The sequence below is a fragment of the Chelon labrosus genome, assembly GCF_963514085.1.
Source record: "Chelon labrosus genome assembly, chromosome: 20".
NCBI lineage: Eukaryota > Metazoa > Chordata > Actinopteri > Mugiliformes > Mugilidae > Chelon > Chelon labrosus.
Genome location: NC_140353.1, coordinates 17,247,025 through 17,265,852, shown reverse-complemented (window position 1 = coordinate 17,265,852; position 18,828 = coordinate 17,247,025). Strand labels below are relative to the sequence as shown.

At 43.1% G+C, this 18,828-nt stretch overlaps 3 protein-coding genes across 3 annotated transcripts; 1 reads left to right on the top strand and 2 right to left on the bottom strand.

Moving 5' to 3' along the window:
* Window positions 1-38: 38 nt before the first annotated feature.
* On the bottom strand, window positions 39-3,256 carry tdh2 (L-threonine dehydrogenase 2; the record flags this gene model as incomplete). The annotated part of the gene is made up of 8 exons (XM_084569688.1): window positions 39-835; window positions 1,058-1,327; window positions 1,422-1,512; window positions 1,738-1,910; window positions 2,005-2,154; window positions 2,275-2,345; window positions 2,426-2,468; window positions 3,064-3,256. The coding sequence occupies 8 exons, from the start codon at window positions 3,254-3,256 to the stop codon at window positions 690-692; spliced, it is 1,137 nt and encodes a 378-aa protein (XP_084425814.1). The 3' UTR covers window positions 39-689.
* A 64-nt stretch (window positions 3,257-3,320) lies between these two features.
* On the bottom strand, window positions 3,321-12,804 carry LOC311505871 (myotubularin-related protein 9). Its single transcript, XM_084569679.1, has 11 exons — window positions 12,401-12,804; window positions 12,001-12,051; window positions 11,485-11,593; window positions 11,249-11,374; window positions 9,827-10,000; window positions 9,530-9,747; window positions 9,265-9,426; window positions 8,625-8,766; window positions 6,790-7,010; window positions 6,527-6,678; window positions 3,321-4,269 (listed from the first exon to the last, which is right to left on the bottom strand). The coding sequence occupies exons 1-11, from the start codon at window positions 12,583-12,585 to the stop codon at window positions 4,169-4,171; spliced, it is 1,641 nt and encodes a 546-aa protein (XP_084425805.1). The 5' UTR covers window positions 12,586-12,804; the 3' UTR covers window positions 3,321-4,168.
* Window positions 12,805-13,752: 948 nt separating this feature from the next.
* fam167b (family with sequence similarity 167 member B) lies at window positions 13,753-18,493 on the top strand. Its single transcript, XM_084569699.1, is given in 4 exon segments — window positions 13,753-14,626; window positions 14,628-14,653; window positions 14,655-14,970; window positions 15,346-18,493. Coding segments are annotated over 4 exon segments (699 nt in total). The 5' UTR covers window positions 13,753-14,533; the 3' UTR covers window positions 15,610-18,493.
* The last annotated feature ends 335 nt before the right edge of the window (window positions 18,494-18,828 follow it).

The window sequence follows — 18,828 nt, the reverse complement described above, 5'->3', positions numbered from 1 at the left end:
TCGTTCATAACCAAAATCACACTGCTGGCAAAGTATAGTAAAATAAAGGCTTCATGTTAGATGCAACAGCAAGGGTATTAGGGTCGTATATAGTGTGTGCTTTTCACTTGATAGACTATATTATAAAAGACTGCTTTATAAAACAGCCGGAGTACATGATGTGTCATTACAGCCCAGAGCTAAGTGAGCCAGCCATTCCAGGTGAACTGAGAATAAAAGTGAACATTTTACTATAAATGTGCAATTGATCCATTTGTTTCAGACATTGTAATAGACATTGTAACAGACTGTTGATGTAAGCTGTTTACATGACAGTTGGAAATCTCTATATGTTAAGAAATACTTTGATGTTCCATGCGATGCAACGCACCCAGGTGAAAAGTGATGCTTATACCATGATAACAATTAAAAACAACAAGGATGGAGAGAGGGTTTGACAGTTTCCCTGAAAAAGACTGCAAATGTGTGTGTCTGTGCACAAGTGCATGACGTCTCACTTTCCACTGTATGTTAAAAGGTTCTGACTGAGGATTCGTGTTTTACAATCAGTCCTTGGCACATTGTCGTAATGGTCCAGAGTAACAGAGCATGCTGGTTGACAATATGTAAACAGTGAAGTGAAAAGTCGTTGAAGAATGCAGGATGAAGAAAAGTCAGCGGTAGGTTCAGTCTCTGTGGAGCAGGTCCCGCTAGCTGACTGGTAAACCCTCGACGGTCCTCTTGTCTCGAATGGAGCGCAGCATGTCAGACACCAGCTCCTCTATACCGAAGGACGATGCCCAGCCCCAGTCTCTCCTCGCATTGGTGTCGTCAAATCTCACAGGCCAGCTGTCTGCTGCAAAGTGACAAGAGATGACCACATTACATCTATCATGTGAATTTTATTAAGATAGCAAAATCACTCCTACCAGCGAGCTTTAAACATAAAAGAAGTGAAAGTTTTCATGTCAAACTAACAGAGCACCTAAATATTTCGACAAATTCATGATACCCATTCTGCCAAGCAGTACACATTTTAATGGCAAAAAGCACTGTAAAGATGGGTGTGAAGACGTACCAATAGTCTGGCGGACAGAGTCAGGATTGTAGGTGACTTTAAAGTGAGGGAGATGCTTGCGGATCTCTTGGGCCACCTCTTCTGGAGTGAAGCTCATGGCAGCTATGTTGTAGGTACGCAGTGACAACTGGCACTCTGGAGCCTGCATGAACTCCACTGTGGCACGGTGGCAGTCAGAGATATGCATCATGGGAAGACGCGTGTCCGATCGCAGGTAGCACTCGTGATGACCTGTGCTGAGAGCATCGTGGAAGATTTGAACTGCATAGTCTGTGAAGACAGAGATCCAGAGCGCTTAGTCCACAACATCCACTTGACTGTCACTGATTTACAAAACCCATGCAGATGTGAGATAGAACAATACCTGTAGTTCCTCCACCAGGAGGTGTGTTGACTGATATCACACCGGGGTATCGGAGGCAGCGGAAGTCCAAGCCATATTTATGATGGAGATACTAAAAAAAGAGAAACTGACTTATATCTAGATTTGGTAATTTATATTAAATCTATCTTCAGTCTGAAGAAACTACACGGATGAGTGGTGAAACATCTTCTCAAAAACTCTACAAGTCCAGTTGCCTTTTTTAAAACACTATTTGGATAAACCATGACCTGGATGACTAAGAACCTTCTCAGGCAAACTGGCATCTCTGTAAACACGTGTGAGTTTTAAGTTTTACCTCTCCCATCAATTCACCGTGCACTTTAGACACGCCATAGATGGTTCGAGGTCTTTGGACACAGAGGTCAGGGGCAGGGTCACGTGGAGAAGAGGGGCCGAACGCTCCAATGGTGCTGGGGACAAAGAGGCGCAGGCAGTTCTCTAGTGCCAAGTCCAGCACATTATGCAAGCCTAAATTTGCAGCAGAGGATCAGAGAGAAACAGTTCAAATGCGAATGAGCCTCAAAACAAGGTACATATTAATAGTACGTATATTTAAGCAAACCTGTGATGTTGATCTTTCGTGCCAGAGCCACATTCGCCTCCCCCACGGCACTGAGCAGAGCGCTGTAGTGCACCAGCCAAGTGATACGGTTGTTTACAATCAGTTCTCTGAGGAGCTTGTAGTCCAACACATCGGCATATACAAATGGGCCTAAAGGGAAAAGACAGGGAGATGGGGATATCATTGAAAAGCTAAACATAGTTTTATATTGTGTGAGTAAAAGTGATAAAACAGAACATAAAAAATCTTGAATCAGATGTTTTTGCATACCACTGGTGAAAACATGAGGTGGAGGCTTCTTGATGTCTGACAGGATTACATTCTCTGTTCCATACTGCTTTCTGGACACTCATAAAGATATAACAACGTTCAGATTTCAAACATAAAAAAGAAAATTCACCAAAATTTCCACGCATCTCACCTCAGCATCTCTGCAAGTCCCATACCTAACTGCCCAAGACCACCTGCAGACAGAGATTAGTATAATACTTTATCAATCCAGATATTGGTAAAGTGGAGAAAGATGAATCCATGTATTTTGGCGCGTCATGTTTCAGCTGAACAAAAAAAAAAAAAAGCCTTTTGTTTGTTTCCATGCTTTAACCAGAGACAAAAAGTGACAGCATGCTATTATTCTCTCAACAGTCACCCATTGGGCTCTTTATCTCACCAGTACTGTCTGTTCGTACCCTATTGTGATGAATCCAAACAGGGTCCTGCTCCCAGTGCAGGGTGAAAACAACTCGAAAAAAGGCACCACATGTCTGTAGTATTCCACTTATGCCCCGACACAAATCCATCATTGTAATAATCCAGCATATTAATTGAAAATTTGTATCTGCTTGTAACTCTCCTTTATAAGGTGCCAATGAGCAAGGCATACAAATTCTGTTGTAACTGCTTAGTGGCCAACAGTACAAGGCAGTGGCTACACAGTGAGAAAACAATGGCAGCTTCAAGGGTTTGGGTAGCTGTGACAAAGTCCAAGGTTCTCAGAGTAAATAAAAATCAGATGGGAGCAACTCCCGTGTGCCAAAGACAGAAGACAATGGGTATCACCTGTAATGAGGACACGTGGGTTTTCCTGCTGAGGTGTGGGGTTGCCAGCGTCCTGGCTGTTCCATCTGCTCATCTGCCTGCGAAAAGAACAGAAGCTGCCGACGGGCCAGATCCGCGCCCTGCTTAGGCAGCCTCGGCGGAACAGGCCCAGCACAGCCCCGGTGGGCGCACAGACCCTCACGGCCAACTGCATGTCCAAGTACGCCTTAAAAAAGAGACATTGAACTTAACCAGACCAAAGGGACAGCAATGAATAGAACTGATAACTAAGGTATGAACACATTGCTTTGAAATTTAAATTTAAATTATTATCTGAGTACTTACGAATTTGATGATTGTTGACCCAAAGCCAGAAGATGAAACTTATCCTCTAAAATAACAGCCGATAAGATGGCATTTAAGTTGTCAGAATTAAATAACCCATCACCACCATCTCAGTCCACCCAGTAACCGCAGGATACGTAAACAGGTGTATGAAGTCATGCTGGGCGATGTGGTCCTTGTCTATTTTGTAAAACCGCCGGTGCTTGTGGGCTCTTGACTAAACGGGACTACAGTCTCCAGCTTGCAAAGCTCCGTGTGTGCAAACATGCTGACTTGCTGCGCACAGGGATTTGTATTGTGAAGAGTGTTTAGCTGAGCTTAACAGGACTGGGAGGTGTGTCAGTTATACAGCCTTCGTCTATGGGTAATATTTATGAGTGAATATATGTCCGAAAATACTTAATCCCACTGCAGTTACACTGAACAATCATAGTTATTAGAGAAAAAATGACTCATATGGAGGTATGACCGCATATAGATTGCTAACTAGTGGCATTATTATTAGTATTTCACATTATGTAGACAAGCAGATAAGGGACTGTTGCCAATGACTGCAGTTTCCTGGACTAGAACTATATTTATATGTTTGTAGTCTTCTTATCTTACTTCCTGAATGTCTGATTATTCCTCTAAATAACCACAACAATAGTTTTTTGTAATATATTTTTTTATGAAAGAGTAAAAAATACTGTACATTAAAACATAGTAGACTGTCAATGCATTGCACGTCATTTACATTCCTCTTTGAAATACATTCATCCATCCACACGGTGGCGGCACATCAACTGAGCGCCAGTTTCCCCCACTCAATAACCATGTTCCTTATTTCCTCCTGGGCCTCTTCAAGGATACGAGCCTCCTGGGTCCACCTCAGAAAATAGCCTAAGGGCAAGACATACGATTGAGTGAGCAACAACACTTAAATGAAATCAGCCACACTGAAAGCTTAAAACACAACTTATGATTGTAGCCTTGTTTCCTAAAAAGTTCAAAAATGCTGTGGGAAATGTAAATAAAACTAATACATTTATATACTAAAAACTGCAAATAATTCAAACCTTATTTTAAAAAAAAGTTGTAAAGGTGAAAAGGTGGAGTACAGGACATTGATTGGAGACTTTGTAGAGTGGTCCCATGCAAACCACCTACTCCTGAATATGGACAAGACCAAGGGGCTGGTCATTTACTTCAGGAGAAAGAGGACACCAGCGGAGCCCATCACCATCCAGGGGCTGGAGGTGGAAGTAGTGGACCACTATAAGTACCTGGGAGTCCACATGAACAGCGGACTGGACTGAAGGGACAACAGCGATGCTGTGTGCAAGAAGGGCCTGAGTAGACTCTACTTCCTGAGGAAGCTCAGGTCTTGTAATACATGCAGCAAGTTGCTGAAGACTTTCCACCAGTCTGTTGTTGCGAGCGCCCTGTACTTCGCAGTGGTTTGTTGGGGGAGCAGTACCAGCAAAAAGGACAGGAGGAGACATTTGTGGCAGTGAGAGACTGGAGGACAATGGACAAACTGCTGTGCATCATGGACAATCCCTCACACCCACTACACCAGACTATAGAGCGACAACGGAGCTCATTCTCCAACAGAATGATTCAGCGACAGGACATTATTCATACCTTTCTCGATCCAGCTGTACAACCATTCTGTAAAGATAACTTTTTCCTTAAATTTTATTTATTTTTTATTATTGTTCTTTTTTTTTTTAAATTACTTTATTTTATTTTATTATTTTTAATTTTTTAACTAGCTTCACCTATTTCTCTTTTGACTTGTGGTTCTCGAGAGTGTTTCTTATGTGCAGCTGAGCTACTGTGACCAAGCAGTTTCCCTTGTGGATTAATAAAGTCTGTTAAAGTCTAAAATATTGTGTAATGCTAAAAAAAACAAAAAAAAACCCACCTGGTGGGACACTCATGGTTAGCAACCAGTGAGTAATATAATTGGATGTAAAAGGGAATCAAGAGAGGCTGAGTTTGTAACAGACTGAAAGTCATGTACACGAGTTGTGAGTTCAGGTCTTATCGAAGGTTTCCACTTACAAGAGGGGGCCATTTAGTTGGACTCTTCCTGTGAAACCCGCCCTTAATCGTAGGCAGCACAAGTATGCAAGAATATTTTATGTGTACAGATTGAGATTTATTTTATTTAATTTTATTTTTCTTTCACTTATTTACGTTGTTTCTGTACAAGAGAGCAAAGTCGCCGGAGTCAAATTCCTTGTATGTGTACATACTTGGCCATTAAAGCTGATTCTGATTCTGATTACTGTTTGCCACTGCTGCCACCACCAATGGTAACACTTGCATTTATAGTATATGATGGTTTTGTATCCACATTCATTCACACAAGCGTGGACACAGTCACACACCCCAAGCAACTCAGGGTACAGTGTTACCTACAGGGTACCTGTACACCTGTGAAGGCAGCATTAATGCAGAATGATACTTTTAGGTTATGGAGCAACATACGCTGCCACCCAGATGATGTCTTCTTCAGGCGAGGCCTTGCTTATTCTGGCAATGTAATTCCAAACCACAATCTGCAAGTATTACAACAGCATGCTGCTGTAGTAAAAGAGTCTAAATGCTAAACAGGCCTGGCAACAGTCCAGACCTGATCCTCATTAGAAGTAATTGAGCACAATCTGAAACAAAATATATGACAAAGGAGGCCTGAACTGTATGTAAAATAAGAACAGGGAAACATCGTAATTTTAGAACTACAGATGGTCTTCTCAGTTCCCAAATGCTGCCATTTCAAATTCAAAATGAGCATTTGTATTTGAAAAAAACAATCAATTTCTCAGTTTCAACATTTGATCTGTTGTCTTTGTACAATTAAATATGGGGTTTAAGCGATTTGCAATTCTATACATTCTTTAAATATTAATATATTCTATTTTATAATGCTTTTCTTTAGTTGTTTTTATTTCTACTAAATTTGCATTTGCAACACAATAAATGTCCCCACAGGGATCAATAAAGGCTTATCTAACCTTATCTTTTAGTTATGTTTGGTTTGGAAACATGCTTGGACATTTGAGGCTACAGTACTGACTGAGCATCACTGCTGTTGCTGAACACAGGTCAAAAAGATCAGGTTTGAATAGGTTTGTCAATCAAAGCTCACCTCTCCAGAGCTGCAGGGACTGAGGGTGAACTGAGGGCCAGATTGCTAGCTCAGTGGGCTCATACAGGGGGTTAGAATAGAAATCCCTATCCCCGGGCCTCAGTAGGACCTGGAACAAACAGTGAGTCTTGTCCTTCACTCCCAGGGTACACCTGATAGAAACGAGTGAGGAGAAAGGGAGGGGGGGAAAAAACACATTTTAAATTCAAAATGCTAAATGAAGCTTTGTGTAGTCACTTTTAAGAGGATAAAATTAAGCTGACCTGTCCTGATCGTTGTTACACAGAAAGGTGCCATAGTCAGAGGCGTAGACGTCAGTCGCCAGCCTCAGGAGCAGCGCCTCAGAGAAGCCCAGCGCCAGGGGGAACTGACGCCACAGCTGCCACACACAGTCCAACAGCAGCAGGAAGACCGGAGACTCCTGCTGCAGACGAGCATGGGAATAGGCTGAGTGGGCACACCGCTGCTGGAACGGGTGTCCTGCCTGCAGAGAAGAACACACAGACGCTTTAGCGGAGCTCATTTTCTGTTTCAGTTACCTTGGATGTGTAATTCACTTTGAAGCAAAGGGTAGAGCTAACAGCGGTTTCAGCAGTCAAAAGGAACACATGTTGAAATACGCAACAACAAAAAATATGCTCATTGTTCGATGCATGTACACCGATCAGCCACAACATTAAAACCACTGACAGAAGAAGTGAATAACACTGACCATCTTGAAACAATACAATGTTCTCCTGGGAAACTTTTGGACCTGGCATTCATGTGGATGTTACTTAGACATGTACCACCCACCTAGACCAGACCAGGCACCCCCACCCCATAGCAATGACACTCTTTGATGGCAGCAGCCATCCCCAGCAGGATGCAGCCTGACACACACACAAAAACGCTTTAGGAACAATTCAAAAAACATGAAAAACAGCACAAGGTGTTGACCTGGCCTCCAAATTCACTAGATCCCAAACTGATCAAGTATCTGTGGGATGATCCACAGAGGCCCCTCCCATCAACCCATAGGACCCAAAGGCCCCCCACTAACAACATCCTGTTGTCAGACACCACAGGACAACCTCAGGAGGCCCATGTCCATTGTCTGATGAGTCAAAACTGTTTTGGAGTCACAAGGGAGACCTACACAATATTAGGAAGTGTACGTTGGTTGCTTTGGTTAAGTCCATCGCCTTCCTCCATAAGTTTTTATCTGTTTTAGTGGAACATATCAGCATTTTTGCTTTAAACTGAAAATATAATTTAGCATTTTTGTGCAGATGAAGCCAAATACAGTGTTGATGTGAAGATACTCATAAAACCTAACCAGATCTTCTAATCCTCTTGAGATTCCTCTTAGTATCAGTATGCTGGTATGAATTTGAACTTAGCTTTAAGTGTTGAGGAGTTACAGCAATTTCTGGCAAATCACTGAAAATCTTTGTAGCAAGTTGCTTCTCAATCAGATAATCTACTCCATGTATAGTGTCAATTTGAAGTTCTGTTCTCAGTTCTGTTCTTAAGTTCTCAGTGAGTTCTTGTATTTGACTTTCGGTTCTAATGCCGACCCTCTCCACCGTCTTCTGGTGTTTGCTCAATAGCACAATGAAGCTGAAACAAAGACTGCAACCGCTGGAAAATGGTGTGTTTAAACCTCTCGCAGTCTGTCAACAGGCAGCAGACTGAATATTATCTTATTTATTCGTCAAGGCAGTTCCTGTCAGGGGTGGACTGTGGAGCAATATCCTTTCAGTGAGAGATTTGGTCGTTACCACATGTGTGTGTTCTGCGGTTAGCTCTGAAGCAATATTGAAAATGTTAAACAGTGTGCTTTCACAGGTGCTTTATTATTTTGGATTCTCATCTGAGTCTTATCTAAATGTATTAAACAACCCCTTTAAACTTTTTTGAACTGTGTGTATAAAATAAAAATGAATAAATTTTAAGGAAATGAGATTTGGAGTGCTTCCTCATGTCAGAGTCAGAGAAATCCCCCTTGTTTACAGAGCATATCATTGGAACTATTTGTAACTTTTGCTTTAAGTGTTTCTATCTGTCATTGATCACCGTGAGTCTCTGTCTTCCACACATGCGCTCAGGTGCTCACCTGCACCCACTCCCTCTCCAGCAGAGCCAGGAAGCCCTCCAGTGTGCGGCAGCTTGGGTCCATGATGAGCTGGGCCAGAGTGCTGATGAGCAAAGAGGAGTCCGTGCCTTCGGAGCCGTGAACCAGAACTGAATGACCGTCCCTGGGTGAAAAACAATAGCCATGTTAAAGTCTTGTTCTTTTATATATATAAAAAATAGACAATACATTTGTTTTTAAGCAGCAATTACAAAAACCTCCCTATTCGTGCTTGAGAGAGGATTTAAATACTTTGGAAAGGGCGTGTCAGTGATTAAATTACTTGCATTCCTGGCCTTACTTCCTTGTCTAGCCTTTATCTGTGGCACTTTTTTTAATTTAGTTGTTAGATAACTCACACAGGAGAGGCACTTATGCTTAATAAATTCATACTACAAATTAAACAGCTTAATATTACTGTATTATTTATTTCGGGATTCTACTATGCTACTGCAGCTGCAGGTTTCCAAACATGAGATAGGTTTTCTAGGGACTGCACCTAGCAACCACCAGTGGCATTTCACATTAAAGTACTTCCCCAGTGGCTTCACTCTTTACATCACACATCTTTTATAAGCAGTCTATAATCCCATCACATACGCAGTGTGGTAGCAGCTCCTACCTCTCCACACACTCCGCCAGCAGGCCGGCAGTTGACAGAGCAGTTTGCACGTGCGACAGCCACTTTGAATTCTCCAGCTTACTGAGCCAGCGGTCCATGTTGTGGGACTCGTCGCCACAGGCCTCCACCAGTTTAATTAGGCTCTCCTGGAGTGCTTTACCCCTGCACATGTATATGAAGAAAATTGATTGAGACGGTTGAGTTTGGTGGGACAGATCTGTAGCATCAAGCAGTCAACAGCATCTTCATCCATACATATGCGCACCTTTCCATTTGTCTGTGCAGCCTCTTCCAGCGGCTGTAGCACGACTTGGACTCAAACCCTCCACCCGTCATCCGGGCCTGTTGGGCCTGCTGACTGGAGCGGGTGTCAATAATGTAACCTTTGTCTGAGCCCTCAATCACAGCCTGGAGGAGGAGCTCGTCTTCCCTGCAGCGCTTCCTGTTGGCTCCCGTCAGCGGCTGACTGCTGCGCATGATCACCTGAAAAGTATTTGTTTGCTTATAGTTAGTAGTGCTGGGCTGCATGTGCAAGCAATAAGTGGCAGTTAAAAGACCTCACCACGCCATTCTTCCTGTGGTAGTAGCAGAGGACAGGGAAGCGTCCTCCCTGTCTGAATTTGGCCACCTTCCTCAGCGTGTCATCGTCGATGCTGCTTGGGACGATGACTGCTGGGGGGTAGGAGGGACACACTGAGTAGTCTCTGTTCACGCTGCTCAACCTCCACTTGTCATGCTGCAAACAGTGCAAATAGTCAAGTGACTTATAAAGGACTTTAGTACTTAAGCATCGTCACCACACTGAAGTCACAAAAGAAATACAATTTTTTTCAGAAGCACAGTGACTCCACGCTAATCCTTAGTGTATTTTTTAGTGCTGAAGGATTTAAAGCTGTAAAGAGTTTGGGGAAATGCACTTATTTCCTTTCTCTGTTAGAGGTATATGGGAGACTCACCACTGCTAAGACTACTGTATGAAAAAATACAAAGTTACAGTTAGCAGCCAGCTAGCTTAGCTTAGCATAAAGACACACATTGTCTGGCTTCTTCCAGAGTAGAGAAAATGTGTACCTATAAAACTCGGTAACATTATTGCTCTTTTTCTTTACTTTAGGTCTTCAAGTCTACAGCAGAGACCCAAAAGTAATTTCTGCTGTACTACTGCTGTTGACTAGGCCAGGTATTTATGTTGGTTGGTTGCGATATTTCTTTGTTTGGTAAGCTGCTGAGTGAGCCATACAAGCCAGCAGCGTTTGGTTAGCTTATATTTCACAAGGTTTGAATTGTCTGCTGCTCTGTGGGCCATACAAGCTAGCAGCATTTACTTTGTTCATTTAGACTGTAGGTTAATCGTTCTATCTCATGAGCGTAGGTTTGTTAGGGTTTCTCAGTTGGACAGTTCAATCTCATCTAACCCTAGGCCAAAAAAGTTAAAGGTCACTATTTACAATATAAAGATTCCAACTACAAAGCAAAGCGCATCTCCCATGCCAGTGGTGGCATGACAGAAGTATGTAGACACGCCAGCATGTCACCGTGTCTAGCCTGATGGCAAAGACAGATATCCAACATTCTGTGACGATAAAACCCACACAACAAGGCGGCCATCCGGGCCCACCCCTCACCATAGCAACGTGGTATTCCCAGAGGAAGACATTAAGCACGAATTCAAGCTGTGAGCAGCACATTCTACAGTTAAGGGAAAACAAATGAAAGCTAAGCAACAGGGATATCCTGAATCTCGACCCCTACATTCTGCTTCCCTGGCATTTTCCTGTCATGTGGTTGTCAGATCATCATTGGAAAAGGTTGCACGCACCAAAGGTGTAAGCTCTTTGACGAGAACATAACAATCCACATCCAGACCTCCATGTATTGTCTGAAGCCTCACTGTCTCTCCACTCCTAACCCCTCACCTCTATGCACGGGATTACATTCCAAAACAACAGAATCAAGTAAATATAGAGATTTATATATGGCTTACGAGCTGTTTCATTTGGCTGTAGTGCATTTCAGGGGATGACAGACCCCAGTGGCTCTGCAGACTGAGATCAGTGGGTCTGTAAAAGAAGGGATACATCTCCGACACGCAGTCCAGACTGGACAGGGTCTACAGGATCACATCAGAGAACATTTGTAAAATACAGACAAAATAATACAGATTTTCTAGTTCCTGTGCGTTCCCGTGTCTCAGTTGTGTTGTGTTATTACTGCAAATACCTCGATGGAGTGTGCAATGTTGAGACACTGCTCCATGCCTGGGATGTCAAGCTGTAGAACACGCAGGTCTTTACACTTGATGGTAACGGTCCCTGATGATCCAGACATCCTACACAAATACACATTCCACAGTGATTCATACACGGAACTATGAAAACAATAGCCCCATGCCCACCTCCCCAAACCCCCTTAAAGCCCCTAGCAGAGCGGGAGGCTTGACTTGCAGCAGAAAAGGAAGGAGAGGGAGGGTTCGTCTTGCTGACAAATTAATGAGCAACACCTAACTCTGGCTTAAAATACATCAAGTGGCTGCAGAAATGCTGTCACAAAGCTGTGAAAAAAAACTGTTACAAGCAAGCAGCACAGAGGTTGTGCATGTGTAGACAACGACAAAAAAAAAAAAAAAAAAAAAAAAAGAGAGCTAGTGTCATCTTGTTAGCAAATTTTTCTTCTTCAGCACTGTGGGCAACAGGAGCGGCACACAGCAGACACATGGCAACGCCGAGGATGTCCAACCTTTTACCGTGGCCTGCACTAGAGAAGAAGCCGGCCGAAAGGTTTTCCACACTGGTTAGAAAGATTTGAGGAGGTCCATTAGACATTGGAGCATTCACTGGCACAGTTGAGACAGTGTGGATTAGTATGATTATTGGTTTGGAGTCAGCAACCATAAACCTCATAATGAATGAATACAACCACTATTAAATCTTGTAACTACCCTTTTAAGCATTTAAACACACCGTTTTTGTTATTAATTGTATTGAATCAAATATCATGTTTTAACCTTTTGGAATCACATGGTGCCATGTTATTCTAGCCTGTACTCGTTTATTTCATGATAACTCCCTGACTACTTGTCAGGATGTATATTTTCCACTCATAGCCTCTCATTTTTATCTCCTCCTGCCTCCCTCACCTCTTCTCAATGGCATCGATGTTCCTGAGGAGCAGTAAAACCTGCCGGTGGGTGCCCTCCTCCCTGTCCGAGAAGAGCAGGTGGTGGCCGGTGATGCACAGGGTGCCTCTGCTCGGCGGGTGGAGCGGCTGCCGGAGCACAACATCCTCCACGTTGGCCGTCTTGATGTGATCAGAGAACTCCATCAGCCCCACTTCAAACAGCAAGCCTCCTCGCTGCTGAAACTTTAACTGAAGTGGTCTGGCCCCAACGCAGCAAATCACTTCCTCGCCTCCTTTCTGAGAAGAAAACGAAAGCACGCTTCCTCCTCTGTGCGCACAGCTGGTTGGGCAGCACTGCTGCCGCGCTCTGTTTGTCAGACGATAAGGAGTCTATAAATAGAATAAGTTTCACATTTTCCTGAACGCTGTCGTCCTCTTATGTGGCAACACCTTTTCACACACAGGTTGTTGAACAACTGAAGGCTGCCATGGAAATGGAAAATGCGGGGCTTGAGGCGACAAAAGACGGAAGTGCACATTTCCTGAGAAACAGAAATAGTGAGATGTGTCAGAAAGTGTAGTGGTGGCCTTAAAGTTCAGTGTGTGAGGGGGAGAGAGAGAAGCAGCAGCGATGCGCTTGCAGTGCCATAACCGGCCACTGGGTGGCAGCATGCTCAAACCTAGAAAGAGATCTAAATTACAGTCTGATTAGTAGAATGCATATATGGCCTTTGCAGTGGTGCAAGTGTTTGAGACTTTTACTTACAACATATACACAAATTTGCCGAAACATTAGGCACACTAGTGCATACTAATTAATTCTAATATAACAATCCTGCGCTAACTCCCCCTAGACTGTTTCAATGTTCAGTTTATGCTGAAACAGCGTCAGACAGGTGGTAACTGAGCTGTATCATCATTTTGGAGGATGCAGTTTGTGTGACTGTTAAATGGATTGAATTAAAAGTGTTTCTGTTATTTAGCCTGGCCCACTGATTAAAATGGCATTGTCAAAATAACAGGGACGGGGGTCTGTACAACACATAGTTCACCAGTACTATAAACCACATCCTTCAACATGAAAACACAGCTCACATAGCTCCCTCAGGTATTTCAGATAAATGCTAAATGCCACAACCTTCATTAAAGTAAGATTTAGTGTTCTGAATGAACTGGAAAGTGAGTGTACTAGACTGTGCTGGTATCTGTGTGTAAAAAGCAGTTTAGTTGTGCGGCTGGTAGAGCTGTAGATACATGTGGGGTAGTTACAGAAGATAGGGTAATTCTTTTATCTTTAGTATGGTGACATAAAATATGTAGTATATAATATATACAGTAAGTATCTAATTATAATATACAATATATTAACATTTAATTGCAAAAAGGCAAAAGAAAAAAGTTTTAAAGTGTGTTACAATATTTCTACAGTTTCTACAGTGTAGAATGCAGTGCTGGAATTAAACCAAGCGCATTTTCTCGAGTTTCTGCTGTACAGTATAATTTTGAGGTTTTCTTTACCTCATGTGAATTTTTCCATTACGTGCAACTTCATAATTCACTGGAAGATGTCACATTTACTCCACCACTAAGTGATCAGTTAGTGATTTTGCTGAGTGAAGAGTTTACATACAAGGACACGGAGCAGGGCTGTAAAAATACACACGGTCTTAGATCAGAAGTATTCATGAATTCAAAAAAGAAGTTCAAAATGAAAAATGAGTCTCACACAATAATGCATCTGCAGTGTTAGCCAGTGCGTATTGGGCGTGTAGCCTATGAATGAATTTGTGTGTGAACGTTTCTGCACTCCTATTTGTTCTTAATACACTGTTGCCCATAAAGTTGGACACATTCCTCTTTTTATTCATATTTATACACATCAGAAATATGTTTGGAATAGAATGATCAGTAAAGTTTTGAGAAAATATAAAGTTTATCTATCAAGAATAAGTCATTTAGTCCAGATTGTAGTTTAGTTGTTAGATTAACACGTGCAGTGGAAACAGAGACGTTCATAATTATTTTAAAGTATGAATGCACATTTGTGAAACTTTGCTGCAAGCTCTTGAAGAAGTTATGCAATTCGACTTCCTCAAATATGAAGGGGAAGAAAACGGCTTCTAAATGATCCTGGCTCACTGTCCTGAGCGGGATGGGCGGTCACCGTTTCAATGCTCCCTATAAAGGAGGTGCTGGAAAGGAGGTATGGACCTGTTGCGCTCTAATCGCCAAGCCGCGCAATTCCGGAGAGCCGAGCCTGTAACGCGAACTGCTGCTGCTGCTGCTGCCATGGATTTTAAAGAGTCTGGAGACGAGTCCTCCGAGGGAGACGCGGAGGATCTGGACAACGTGAAAGCGCTCACTGAGAAGCTGAAGTTGCAGACGCGAAGACCGTCCTATCTGGAGTGGCAGGAGCGGGTACAGAGTCGACCGTGGGAGGAAAGCCACTCGGCAGAAGACCCGGGATCTGGAGAGGAAGCCGTTTCCATGCCTGCGATTTTGAGAAATGAGAACTCGGAGCTGGTCGTGCGCAACATCTGCGGCTTTGACACTATAGATGATGCTCTAGAGTTTCTGAGGAAAGAGCTGGTGAGTTTCCTTTTATGTTAAGATGCCTTTTAAGAAATGAGCAAGATGCACTCCTTGACCTTTCAGTCAGTCAAACACAGAAATGAGTTCTCCCCAGGTGTCAGGGATCTGCTCCGCATGAAGGCTTGACTTAATTCAAGAGACAGCATGCACTGATTCCATGCTGCCCTTACAAGTTAAACAAACAATCTGTGGAACAACATGATGCCTGTTTTCTCTCAGTCTAAACCTGCAGCCCATATATTCCACACGCCAAAGATCTAAGCCCTTTCGACGAGAAGATAACAATCCACATTCAGACCTCCATATATTTTCTGAAAACCTCACTGTCTCTCCACTCCTAACCCCTCACCCCTGCTCTCTCTCTCTCCTCAGAGGGAAATGCAAGTCCAGGACAACCGGCTGGCCCGGCAGCTGATCCGCCTGCGTGCGGAGATCCACCGGCTGAAAGTGGAGCAGGTGTGCGACCGCCACAAGGAGATGCTGGACGACGCAACCTACGAGCTGGAGGAGTGCGGAGAGGAGTCGGACCTGCTGTGTGACATCCCCATGAAGGCGGCCTTCGCTCTGTCCACCCCTTTAAAACACCTGGGCCTCACCAAGATGAACATCAACTCCAGGCGTTTCTCACTTTGTTAACAAAACAACAACACAAGCCTCATTCTACGACTGAGGATGTGTTCCCGGCGCCTCCTCTGTGTTTGCGTAGCCATGCTATTAAGGTTATTTCCTCTTGTGGGGCCAGAGTGCAGAGCGGTTGCCAGCAACCGGTGCCAAAGGTGAAAATGAAAATGAATGCTTTGATGTGTGCCTTGGCTTGACATGTATGAGGAAGCCTCTGTGTGCAGACCTGTAGGAGCACACACCTTAATACCCACACAGCTTCCTGCTGGATGGAGTCTGGGCTGCTCTGCTCTGTTGACTGATCTCTTCACAGTAGCGTGTGAGTCACAGAGGATAAATGAAGACTAAGAGCTAGACTGAAATTAAAGTACAATGAGTAATATGTTAGCTGTCTTTTACTGGGAATTTGGTGTATAGCAAAAACAAAAAGAGGAAGGTAGCAATGCGTTACTGAAAGACTGGAGCTTTGAGTAACCTCACAGTCCTGTAACACTTTTCAGACAGGTCAGTTCATTTTACTGCATTGGTTACAGGATTCCAGACTGAGTAATTTTATTGTCAAATCAGCAGTACAGATCGGAATGTGTCCTTTTAACACAGACAGAAATAACAGAGCAACTGACTCATAAAGCCCATAAACCATTTAACACAAGGCGCAACCCACAACGTAAGCATAAAGACACGAAACAACGGACTGAGTAAAAGTACAATAAAGTCTAAAAACACTAGCGCTGTAGGGGAACTGGCACCATCAGCATCAAATCAAGTCAATTTTATATACAGTATATATAAAGCACGTATAAAAACAACAAAAGTTGACCAAAGTCCTGTAAAATATGAGTTGCACAATGATTAAAAACAAAGAAAACACAAAGACAAAGAAGAATAAGGATTTAAAAATACTAATTTTGAACACAATTTAAACAAAAATGCAGAAACTGAATTGAATGCTAAAGATTTTAAGGAAGAATGTATAAACTCTTCAGATAAAGCCCATTGCGTGCATCAAAAACATATTGTTGCAACACCTTGTTGCGCAATTATTTAACCCTACAGTTTAGTTGACTACTTTAGGAACCACAAACTGGCGTTTTCTCGCAAACACACACCAGAACTCTGGAATTAAAGAAAAAGACCATTGTTTGGCTGAACTGGTCACATGCAGTGATCTGGGGCCACGAGCAGTCACGGAGAGGTCACATCCCAAAGCGTTTGGGAAAAGGCCGCTTCACTGAAATCCAAAAGGAAGACGACAGCGCGTTCGGTCAGATTAAGAAAGATGCTCGGCGGCGCTTTAAAGTAAACTCCTTCACATGGCAGCGTTTTCCAACTACTGAAGCCTTGATCGGGCTCGTTTTCTCACAGGAAGCGGGAGGTCACACTCCCACATTTTTACACCTCTTCTTCACAAACCAAAAATATCTCCGTAGCCTCACCACTGCAGTGACAGGACCCAGGAGGCTGCGTCTGATGCATTTTGTTTTCCATTACAAATTCCAGATGCTGCAGAGCACTGAGTAGGCTATATATGGCTGGACGGTGACCAAGTATATTTAGTTGCTCACTGGACTGTTTAGGGCAGGTTAAATGATTTGTTGCGTTAACATATTTTGTTAAGTAATATTTTTACATTTGTTTTTATACATGTATGAAAGGTTTTTATCATTCTATGCAGATAAATCCTGAATGTAAACTCTAGACATATGAAAATAAACTCGTATGTATTTTGTATGTAAATTTTTTTTCTTGCACATAAAACTCTATGTTTAAAAGACGTTGTCGTGTGAGTGTGTCAATCATGAATTGCACTGTTTTATCATGTAGATACACAGACATTCAAAGGGCTGATTACTGCATGATTTGAAAGTATATTTCATGTTAGTCGCTCATCTCTCTGTGCAATCTAGGGCCGATTTCATGAAATTGCTCCACCAGATCCATACCATCATATATCCCCGGCCCTAGAGCCACCCGTGCACAATAGAGTCTTCATTCATTCCACGAGACATTCATGAGCTGGTGTAACATCCAAACATATGAATGGGGCCCCAGAGGGATGTGCAGAGCCACAGACATTGTTGTGCCAAATTAGTCGAACAAGAAACCAAATATGCCTTGGCAGAGTGCGGTCGCTGTGTGAAATGAGAGCACAACTAGGACTGTTGAAATTGATCACAATGTGGCATACTTCAGGAACATATGATATCGTGTGACATTGAGACCTCCGTAGCAAAAGGAACTGTAAAGAATATGGTATGGAAAACGCACGGGGGCTTAAGTATTTCACCTCGAGGCTGTATTGTTTGCTTTTTTTTAAATTTTTTAAAGAAAGCGCTGCAGACTTGTGTTTCTCATGCCACTCAGCTCTGCCCTGCAGATACTTTCCCTTGACCTTTCCCTGAGTGTCATACCACATGCTATCGTATGAGCGGAAGCTGATATTACAGTGTAATAAGTAAAGCGTGCCCATCTATCTGATTATCATCGTGTACATGAGTAAGCATTCGCAGCAAAACAGAAAAAGCCTCACTCGCGGCGCCGAAAGAGGCCAGCACCTGCACCCGAGAAGCGAGAGGTTGGAGGAGGGCTGGAAAAACTTTCTGCATATTGATAGCATCTCAGTGCGATTGCGTAACAGAATGTGATTTCCAACCACATTTGGAAGCAGTGACAGCTGTGGTTGGGAGGAAAACAGGAATACCCTCAAAGCCTCATAAGGCCCTCCAAATGCTGCAAAGATGGTGGAGCTCTTTTTGGCATGTGCCCATTGGTTCGCAGAATTAGAGCTTGACATCAGTAAATGTGTCTTTTCATTTCCTATAGTGAAATCAGGCGGCTAAAAGGCTGCTTTACATATCACATATGACAATCAAACTGTCAAAAAGTGAAACCACTTCATTTACAGTGTATGCTTTAACGGAAAAAAAAAAAAAGGCACACAAAAAACCCATGAACTCAGGTGGTTTCATCACGAGTGAGACTTAATCTAAGCTGTGGCAGTCTTCTGAGTACATATTTCTGTGCACTTCCTGTAATGTTTGGACTGACTTCCTGCCAGTGCATGCTCTGTAGCAGCATCCGTTCACCGCAAAGAAAAGTTGCGGCCCGCCAGCTAGAGCTGTCTGAAATGGAGAAGAAGCGACGGCGCACACTCAGAGATCACTCACACCCTAAAAATCTCGTTATTTCATGTCTCTTCTCGGGGCTAAAAGGGTACCCGGAGTGGCCCGTTTA